Source organism: Cibotium barometz, chromosome 41 (assembly GCF_041138505.1).
Source record: "Cibotium barometz isolate CiBa-2024 chromosome 41, ASM4113850v1, whole genome shotgun sequence".
NCBI lineage: Eukaryota > Viridiplantae > Streptophyta > Polypodiopsida > Cyatheales > Cibotiaceae > Cibotium > Cibotium barometz.
Window position 1 is genome coordinate 12,770,092 of NC_141086.1, and position 10,771 is coordinate 12,780,862.

General features: G+C 38.9%; 1 protein-coding gene across 2 annotated transcripts; it reads right to left on the reverse strand.

Annotated features, from left to right (window-relative positions):
- Positions 1-917: 917 nt before the first annotated feature.
- On the reverse strand, positions 918-1,630 carry LOC147614687 (uncharacterized). Of its 2 annotated transcripts, none has more exons than XM_086779719.1 (2): positions 1,492-1,630; positions 918-1,453 (listed from the first exon to the last, which is right to left on the reverse strand). In XM_086779719.1, the coding sequence occupies exon 2, from the start codon at positions 1,435-1,437 to the stop codon at positions 1,075-1,077; it is 363 nt and encodes a 120-aa protein (XP_086635845.1). In that variant the 5' UTR covers positions 1,438-1,453; positions 1,492-1,630; the 3' UTR covers positions 918-1,074. The 2 variants fall into 2 exon arrangements, with proteins under 2 accessions (XP_086635845.1, XP_086635846.1); XM_086779720.1 differs by having other exon boundaries at positions 1,542-1,616.
- Positions 1,631-10,771: the final 9,141 nt, after the last annotated feature.

A 10,771-nucleotide genomic window follows, 5' to 3' on the forward strand; every position in this document is an offset into this window, starting at 1 on the left:
AAGAAACCCCTTTTGATCACACAAACATTCACTTAGAAAGAGGTCCCCTCTAGTGTCAACAAGCGGGTGTCTAGTTATAGAGCCTTTTGAGAGAACTTTATGGGAAAAGATGGATCCTCTTGCCTCAAGCTACCCACACTTGATTGAAGATTATTATGTTGTGGAAGTTCCAACTATTCACACCACACCATCAAAGCATTCGACCATTCCATCAAGTTTGCAAATCACTCCTATGTATTAACATAGCAATGAGCCTTTGGACTCTCTATTACCATCTATGTGGGCAATGGCGACATGGATCTTACTATGGTGATCATCTCGAAGAAGAAAGAGAATGTGAAAAAACAATGTGCTTGGAATTAAAGGCAACCGGTATTCTTGGATATTGTTTATGAAGGAGCCTCCTACCGTTACTACACCAACAAATTTTCTTCCATGTGGAAGAAAATCTACAGAGCAAAGCCTATTGTCAAGTCTCATGATTTTGTGCCTTTTCTCTCCAGCCACCAAAAAGGCAAGGAGGTGGTTTTTATATAATGTATTGTAATGTGTTGATCGGATCTCATTTTCTGGGCTTTGGTGTAAGAACATTTGTATATAATATATAAGGTTTCCCTGCATGTTGATCTAGAACTGTTTATTATAATCTTTTCTGAATTTAATTTCTTTTCATCTTTTCTAAAACTAATGCTGCAAAGTTTAAATTTACAAGTTGTTATAATTTAAATCATTCTAAATACGAGTCTTTTTTAATTAATTCCATATAAACCTTACCAATAAAACCCTAGACTTTAATTGGAACGTTACAATAAGAGTGAATAGAAGATCCGTACATAATAAATAAAATTAATTGTCAAGCGTGACCCACTATGCCCACTTTGCAAAACAAAGGCCTTGAACGTTAGACCTTGGAGACAATAACATTATTGACAACTGTGATTATTATTGTAGGCCACCTTTCCAAGCTAACTTGATATTACACCTTGGGCGAGACAGCAAAAAAGCTAACTTGGCATTACAACATGAGAGACAGCAAACTTGGTGTCACACCTGGGGAGACACAAACTGATGTGGTTAAAAATCGAAGGTAATGGGAACGGCGTCAGAAACAACGCCTGCAGGTTGGCCTTCTTGGGCAAGCACGAGGAAGAGTTGGGCACGGCCAGCTACGGTCAAAGAATTCTTCACTGCATAAAGCGCCCCATTAACATCGAGGAGGCCTCTGACTCTGATCTGGTTGTAGAAGTAATAGGTCCCGGCGCTGAGGCCCGTTACAGTCTCGCCGGGAGCCAGACTGTGGTCGGTTACAGTGTCGCTTATGGTTATAACGTAGTCGCTACGGTTCACAACCTCTACAGTTGCAAAACTCAACTGAAACGTTGACGCCGATATAACTAGGATCATCATCAACAATAATAGCACGCTCTTGTTGGCCATCCTTCCAAATCCCAATCTGCAACACATTAACAAACCTAATTAGTAAGTACTTACAATTGTATATAGGAGCCAAGTTTGATTTATGCAACAGAAGTAGTGCTTACACTTAATGTATTTATCACCGCCCTAATTAAGCAAAGCAGGCTCGTAGTTGTTGATAGTTAACAGCTTATAATAGCTACTTGAACGCTGCAGAGTCCCTACTACAATATTATTTATAGAGCCATTTCTCTTTCATGTATACCTGGCTTGCTCGCTATTTTTTCGCTACTTACAATTGTATATAGGTTCCAAGTTTGATTTTACACTCCACGTGATTCACGACTAGGTTTTCATATTTCAAAAGCCCCTCATTTGTGCCCAAAGATTCGGCTCCATGGAGACACACAACTGGATTTCTTTACAATCCCACCACTAGCTTAGGTTTTTGATATTTAGCAAGCCCCTCATTTGTGCTCGCTGTCCCCCACACGATCTAGCCATCTCCTATAATCTACCTTCCTAAAAGAGCCTTCTAGTTCTCCACTTGGCTTATATTATTGCGTGTGCCTGGGCTTTTCTTCTCTTTCTACAATTAGGGGACATATGAGGTCAATAAGGGACTCGTAACCGATAGTTTATGGAACCTAGAAAGTGATGAAAGTCTACCACGTCTAACTTGCCAGCTCTCTTTTTGCCACCACAAGGAACTTTTGGTGGTTTCCTATATAGTGAACTTCACCATATATACAAATTTTTGAGAGATTTCCTGGTTATGTTGATGGAAATTTCCTATTTATATCTAGATAATCGTATTCCCCATTCACTCAATCCTCTATATGTAGGAAATATGGGCTTATATCTAGGTAATTCAATTTCTTATATAGGAAATATGGGCCCATATCTAGGTAATTAAATTTTCTATATAGAGAGTATGAGCCAATATCTAGGTAATTCAATGTACTATATACACAATATGGACCAATATCTAGGTAATTCAATTTCCTATATAGAGAATGAAGAAGAAATATAGGCTATTATCTAGATAATACAATCTCCTATATAGAGAATGGATTGCCTATGTGGAGAATTGAACCACAAATGAGTAAATGGTTATTTAAAAAGATTGGTTATTTTGAAAAATTGATTACTTTGAAACTTTTATACTTAATATTCAAGCATCAATATTATTACAAATTGAAATACTTATATTCTCCTCTCTCTCTCTTTCTCTCTCTCTCTCTCTCTCTCTCTCTCTCTCACACACACACACACACACACATGCACTCACACACACAAAAAAAAAACTCAATGTAATATACGTGAAAATGTAGGTTTGTCCTCTCATCTTATATCAAAAAGTAAGAGAATGATTTTGCCAATACTAGCATGCCCATATTCAAGCTAAACGGCCATCTACCTTAAAAACTAAGGTTTTCTCTTTCCTCATCAAACAGATAGATATTCTCTCTCTCTCTCTCTCTCCCTCTCATACATAATCCAAAATCTTAGATTATTATCTCTCTCTAATGTGTCGCAGCACTAATTAATGATTATAGTAAAGTTTTGCACCTTAGCTAAAACATCTCCCTCTCTCTCCCTCTTAGTGTGTTCATGTCCATCTCTTTTTCTCACTTTGTGTTAAACGTCTCTGAGAATGTAATTTTAAAAAAAAAAAACGTATACAATAGCTTTTCTCTCTCTTTCACTAGGTCATTGCCCAACGAGAAAATACTACACATAGCGTATTTAAAGCCTCTCTCCGAACTCTCCAGAATACAAAAACCTCTAGAGCTTCGAACCTCCAGTCATCCACACGTCAAGATTTCATCTCTAAGGATCTCTAAGGTTACCTCTCACCACTTCAAATTATTGAAAACAAAATTGGGAAACCATATTAAGCTTGCACTAAGTTAAAATATATACAAATAGGACAAAAGATTTGTGTTGATATTGCGAAACTATGGGAAAGAACATTCTGCATGGGAATGGTGAGAAAGAGTGAGTGTTTTGATAGAATTTACCAACATAGCTGTAAAACCTCTTAAGATCTCATAATACCATATGCATGAGTTCATGATCTTTCTTAAGATCTCATATAATTTCATAAAATCTTTTTAGAGATCTAATGAGATCATAAGATCCGTAAGACTTCCTCTATGAGTCCATAGGATCACATAAGGATTGAGAAGGGCTCATCGAATTAGCTTGGTCCTAGTGCTTATAACATTTTGAGATGATCAAAGCTAAGTTCCCTAGGAATGTATCCACACAACAGATTTTCTCCTAGTCTTAGGTATACTAGCTGTGAGAGCAACATTGAGAGAGTGATGCCAGTGTCCCACCATGAGATTGCTACTTTGTGAAGATACAATGTTTCTTATGTCATCTAAACCAATCACCAACCCACTCTCAAAACTAGGAATCTTTGGCATTGACATAGGAGATGCCAAGATAGGAGAGCAAGAGATAGACACTAGCACTACACTAGTGTAACTATAGCCATGATAAATTAATGCGCCAAAACCAATGCAGCTATAGCTCTAATAGTGATATTTTTTTGCCTCCAATTGTAAGTGACTCCACGTCACTTAGATGAGAAGAAGTTTTTAGCATTCAAAAAAACGTTATTATGCTACCCATGTCAAACCTTACAAAAACACATATGCAAGTGACAAGTTAGAGAAGCAAGGAACTTGCTAGGGAATAGAATTATATTTAAAGACTTGAGTCTTAAAGTAAAGATATCATGCCATGAGTGCTTGGCCCATAAATAATTATAATAGTTCAAAATAAAAGTGGACACAATAGTTGCTTTATGCTCATAAGAGAAGTAAAAGTGGACACAAGAGTTGCTTTATGTTCATAAGAGTTCTTTAAACTTAATATACATTTGCCATTGTGCTTCTTCCTTTCTATATTAAGGCGGTAGTCATAAACATGATTTTTCTTGCATGACTAGGAATCGTTTGAGAAGTAAGGGGATGGTCAAAAAGCGAGCCAAGAGCAGCGAGCACAAAGCAATGAGTAGAGCTCATGTTCTTGTGAAATTCACAATGTAGGGGCATGGTATGATGTTAAGCGAGCATGAAATGTTAAAGAGAAGAGTGGAACCACAGTGCAATTCTGTAGCAATCAAACAAAGAAGACATGAAATGTTCTAAAATGACCATTGTAATAATTTTTTTTTCGAACCAATGGTGCAGATACAAAAAATCACTATTAAACCCATATTGCTTGGCTCGCTAAAAAGATGTTGAATCTATAGTATTCACAATGTTGGAGAGCCATTAGCAAACAAAAGACAATAGACAGGAAAATTTATAAAATAACCAAAACATTTCCAAAACAATAACTAATAAACTCGTACTACGGTTCAGCTAGTATGACATGACCCCCATACATATTTCAACTAAAGTGGGTTGCAAGTTCCTAAAGCTGTTGAGGATGACTTCTAATAGACTTAGTTAGCATGTCTTTTACAATTCTCTCAGAAATACAAACTTGATGAATATGCATATTGTTGTTCACATCCTGTCCAAGAATCATTAAGAACACAAAGTATATGTGCTTGCATGTAAGATATGGTCTTTTCTTGGCCACTCTATCTCTGAACTCCACACATGAACACATTGGATTCTTCTGAATAGTGACCTCTATCAGAGGTGTGTCTTGGCTCCCATTGGTCAATGGATTAATACTAAATGTTTCCTTTACCCCTTCTATATGTATATGGCTGCCTACAACTTCTGCATGCATATCTAAGGCCGCAGTGATTTGACCAAATGCAGCCTTTGAAATTCCTCGTCGATATGGAAATTGTTTCACCTCCTTGTTTGTCTCGCTAGTGCTTTTGCAAGCTCCTTTTCTAGAAAAAAATAAAGAGGAATACCAATGTCATATCCTGCTCTAATAAGCTTGCAGGCTTCTTTCACTTGTAACTTGGTACCTTTAGCAATGGGCCAAACACAAGGGACATCCTCTGGTGGATGTAATATTGTCTTTGTAATTTTCCAAGTGTGCCTAACATCTGTATTACAAAAATAGCAATACTTCTCCTTTTTCCAGGAGGACAGTTGACAATCACTCCAAAAACAAGGACTCACATCACCCCCTCGCAACCTTGAGCTACACTTTTTCCCCGATGCCCAGTGGTTGCACTTAACTCGATTCACTGTTGGTATTCTCCGCAAGGCCCACTTTGTATCATGCACATCACTTTCAAGGCTCTCTAAAACTTTGCATTGCTCATCGACCTCTATTGCAGGCTCTAACCTCTCTCTTGTCACATAGTTAAACTCAGGCCTATGGCTAGAGTTGCCAAAGTTTTCTTCTGTCGAGTCGTGTAGTGGCCTTTTGGCTCGAATAGTTTTATTCTCACCCTTGAATTTTACCCTATTTGAAAACATAGGGGTCCCCGCCACTGCATCATCCACTGCTCGTGAGGTAGCTATTGGGGATGGACTTGCTTTCTGTCGAGAAAGAGCTCTCTCAACCAAAAGCTCCAATGTAGGCCCACAACCTGTGTATTTTCCTTCCAAGAAAGCTAGTTGTCTGGCACATTGGAAGTAAGCATTGATTAGATCTGTCACACAAGCATCATAAAGACTAAACTTTTGCCTATACCCCTCCCCTGCCAACCAGCTTGCATGCTTGGTCTCTGACATATTTGTCCTTGGGACAAGAGCATTGACAATAGGCTCTCCATCCTACAAGAGAGGTAGAAATTGATTAAAAACAATGCAGTGCACATAAGTAGGAGGCACACAATAATACAATGAATAATCTCTTACAAACATTACCTTTAAAATGAAATGACCCCATCGACTAACCCTATAGTGCCACCAACTTAACCAGCTAAGAAGCTTATGGATGTTTCTATCAGCTGCCTTCCCAGTTGCCCACCATGCTCGTATCCTGCGAAATTGCTGAAGGGCACTTTCTTTGTTTGGGGCAGTCCTCCACTTCTCACACATCTCCCTGTGCTTTTCTTGATGTGGGCTATAGATGTACCTCTGCGTGTGGACACGAAGGTTGTCTTCCCAATGCCATAAACATGACCTTTCCCTTTCAATCATCTCCTTTCCGTCGTTGAGGACACGTCTCACTGCATTCCAGTTAGCGCCAGCCTCATCCGCCATAAACCCAAAAAAATTTGCTACCTTCCCTGTGTGCTCCACCATTACCAAATTCATATTTTCCCAAAACATGACTTGAGCATCCTCATCCTCTTCTCTAAATTCACAAGTTGCTATTGTCAATAGCTCACCAATCCTGCATGCCACAAATGGAAACAGAGTTATATTAAAGACACAAATTAAGCAATGCTCTCTACCGCTTGTAACTTACATGTGGTCATAAACATGTGCTCCCATTGTATGCCATCCAGTATCCACTCAATGCACATGATCAAAGCAGACCCATGCTTGATTAAGATCCCCATTACCATCCTTGTCCATTCGCCGAACAATGTCAATCCCAGAACCAGGTCCAGTAGTAGACATCTTAAAGATAAAGCAACGCTCAGTAGTAGTGGTGGCTTGCAATGGAAATCGAGAACCATGGAAGAACTCAAAATGGCATGTTCTTTTTAGATTAAGAATGGCTTCATATCCTTCACCCAGAGGCCGTGTTGTTTTTCGTGTTTGCATTACCATCTGCTTCACCTTGCATTCATAAAGCATACTTAGTGTATTAAAGATGATAATTGCATACTATTCTTTGCTAAATTGCACTTCCTACGTACTTTTTGACATTTATCAAACTTTGCAACTCTTGCGACATCTCCTGTAACTCCCTCTCTGTCATGAATTCTCCCTGTGCCTTGTCATCATCAGTGAATGCTCTTAGAACCACCTCCCTTGCCACAATCATTTGTACCTTTCTGGGCCCAGCGTTGTGGTCGATGCCCACTGCACGTGCTACAAAGGCCTTGATATTTCGTATCGATGCTCGGCACATTTCCTTGGAAACCATGTGTGTATGTTTGCCATAATGAATAAATAGTCTGCTGTGCATTGATTCTTTTGGCATAAAATAATAGAAACAAGCAGGACATTCTTTAAGATACATTGGCACATGCTTGCAGAAAAAACACTCAAGGTTCCCGAAGCTCCCAATTGCTAAATTCCCATATTTTGGAGATTTTATCAGCTGCCCATTCCAATGGAGTTTGTTTGGTTGATTCATACGTGTCCTAAAGGAGCAGTGCTCATTCATGCACTGGAAGGTTCCCTCGCAGAAGCTCTTCCTAAGAACAAAAGTTTTATTGGCCCTAGTTTGCGTTTGTGGCTTTGTCCAAATGTTGCCCTTGTATTTTTGCTCCATCCCTTCCATACCTTTCCCACCTTCAAGCTCATATGTACTGAACTCTGGGTCCACCTTGGGAAGCTCTTTTACCTTGCCTTTGTAATCACAATCATGGATTAAAGTGTGCAAGATGCGGATTATTTGAAAGCAAGAGACCGCAGTATCAAATTGAACGTCTTCCTCTTCCAAATGTTGAAAGCACTTTTCCACAGGAGAGACCTCTATCTCCTCTTGCAATGACCCATGTGCTTGGACATTGATTTCTTCTATCTCTTCAGTGTCCAAGTCACTGCAAAGCACAATGCTCTCTAATTCAATGCACAATGCAAAACAAAAAATGTCAAAGTCAAAGTTAATGCCACTTACATTGGAGTACTCTTTCGAGAACCGGGAGGAAATATAGTTGAGGGGCCTTGTTCTGGGGTCTCAAAATAATTCTCTGATTTGGCAATATATACAGAGGACAATGAATGCTCCAGGATAAAATATGCCTCGTCTCCAATCCCTGCATACAAGTGTAAAGGACAAATGGGCTCATACTCTCCTCCAATTTCAAGTAAGGCCTCCACATTTATCCCACCAATAGTTCCAAGCTTCCCCCGGATCATGTTGATTGACACAAGACATTTGCCATTCGAGAAGGGGACTCGGATGCATGCACCCATTGTAGAATGGAGGAAAACACGAGCCTCCCTGCATAATGCAATCACAACAACAATTAAGGAATTTACATTGAATATTAGCCAAAAATATTTTCATACTAGATGTTCTTGCTCTAATCAATATCATATACTAGCCATAATACAATTTTACCAGGCTCATTTTAAGACTATGGGTAGAAGCTAATAAAAATATTTATTGCAAAAACAGTCATAATGAAGGGTATCAAAAAGAGTACATGTATATATGTATATATGTATATATGTTTGTGTGTGTGTGTGTATGTATACACACGCATAGGCACACACACACACACACACACACATATTTGCTTTGTGTTAGTTCTTGCGCTTTTTCATAATCTCCTGTTAGATTTCAAAAACTCTACCAGTTGGATGCCATAGCATAACTGTGCTATATAAAATCGGAAAAATATTGACCAAACCCTTAAATTTTAGTGTTGAAATTCATTAGTGTTAGGATAAAAAAATTTGTCCAGTGCCTAACTTAGGGTTTTTAGTAGTAAGCAATTACTTAAGGCTTTTAGTCATCCTCCGCACAGAAGCATCTTTCCTCGAACACACACGTTGAGAAGCGATCATGAAGCATCATACGTCTCCCCAGCAACAAAGAAACGCTGATCTCATGCGCAGGGCCCTCTCCCCACTCCAATCTTTCTCCCCAACAAAGAGACACCGAAAGGTATCATCATCCATGAATTTGTGCTATTTTGCCTGAATAAATTTATGCGCTCAGCGCACAAAATAATAGGATGTTTTGCTGCCGCCACACTCCCCACACAGTAGTATGAGATGTGCGGCGTTACTTCTTGCTATTTTTCTTGAATGAATTTGTGCGCTCAGCGCACAAAATAATAGGATGTATTACTGCCGCCACTCTCCACACACAGTATGAGATGTGCGGCGTTACTTCTTGCTATTTTTCTTGAATTAATTTGTGCGCTCAGCGCACAAAATAATAGGATGTTTTGCTACCGAGCATTGAAAAAATCATCACGATTTTGAGTTCGTTTCAAGCTTCGAGGCGCTGCCCCCGAACTCCCCCGCCAAGGGGGGCCTTATGACTCATGCATAAGATTCTTATGCATATGACTCATGTATACGACTCTTATGCATATGACTCATGTATACGGCTCTTATGCATAAGGCTTATGGCTTATGCATAAGTCTGATATACATAAGGGTTACGGATTATGGCTTATGGATAGGGATCTTACGCATATAGCTTATGGCCTATGCATATGGTCCTTATGTGCATTGGGCTAATGCATGCATAGTAGCTCAATTGCATAAGCCTCTATGTATAGAAGCTCATGCATAAAAGGCTTCTATTCATTGAAACTTATCCATAGCCTTACATAAAGGCTATCAATATCCTTATGCATAAAAGCTATGAATAGCCTCTATGCATAGAAGCTCATGCATAGAAACTCTTGGGGCTCTCTACATAAGCCTTATGCTTAGGCTAATGCATGCATATGAGGATCCTTTTCTTATATAATCTCTTACGCATAAGGGGCTTATGTAAAAGGCTTATTCATATACCTAGTAGGGTCATAGGCTCTTGCATAATACTTGTGCATAAGCCCCTTTTGTGTAAGGCTCTTATGCAAAAGGCTTATTCATATACCTAATAGGCTCATAGGATCATACATAAGGCTTGTGCTGCATAAGCTCCTATGCATAAGGCTTGTTCATATACATAGCCTAAATCATAGCCCTATTTAGGATTGATTTCATGTTTACCTCAATTTCTTGTTTTGTTTTATAGGTCTCACCTTTTTTGAGCCCACTCTTCTCAATCACTCAAGGTAAAGCTCTTACAGACACGACCTTTTTATATTTATTCTTTTCTTGCTTCCACCCTTGTAAGATGGGTTTGAGAATTAGTATGCATGCTCTATAAATTATCTAAGAATGCTTTGTTTCTACATGCATAGAGTATGCCCCATAGACTTATGCATACTTTATGACTTGAGAATTAGTATGCATGCTTTATAAATTATCTAAGAATGCTTTGTTTCTACATGCATAGAGTATGCCCCATAGACTTATGCATACTTTATGACTTAATAGAGTATCGCTCATAGGCTTATACATATGTATCATAGGCTTATGAATATGCATGTTTTATGCTCATGTATATGGTTTAGGGATTATGCATAAGGCTCTTATGCACGTGACTCATGTATACGGATCTTATGCATAAGGCTTTGGCTTACGCATAAGGCATAAGCCTCCTTATGGCTTATACATAGCGATGCTCATGCATAAGACTCTTATGAAGGTGACTCATGTATAAGGCTCTTACGCATAAGGCTTATGGCTTATGCATAAGTCTCAAATGCATAAGGGTTACGACGACT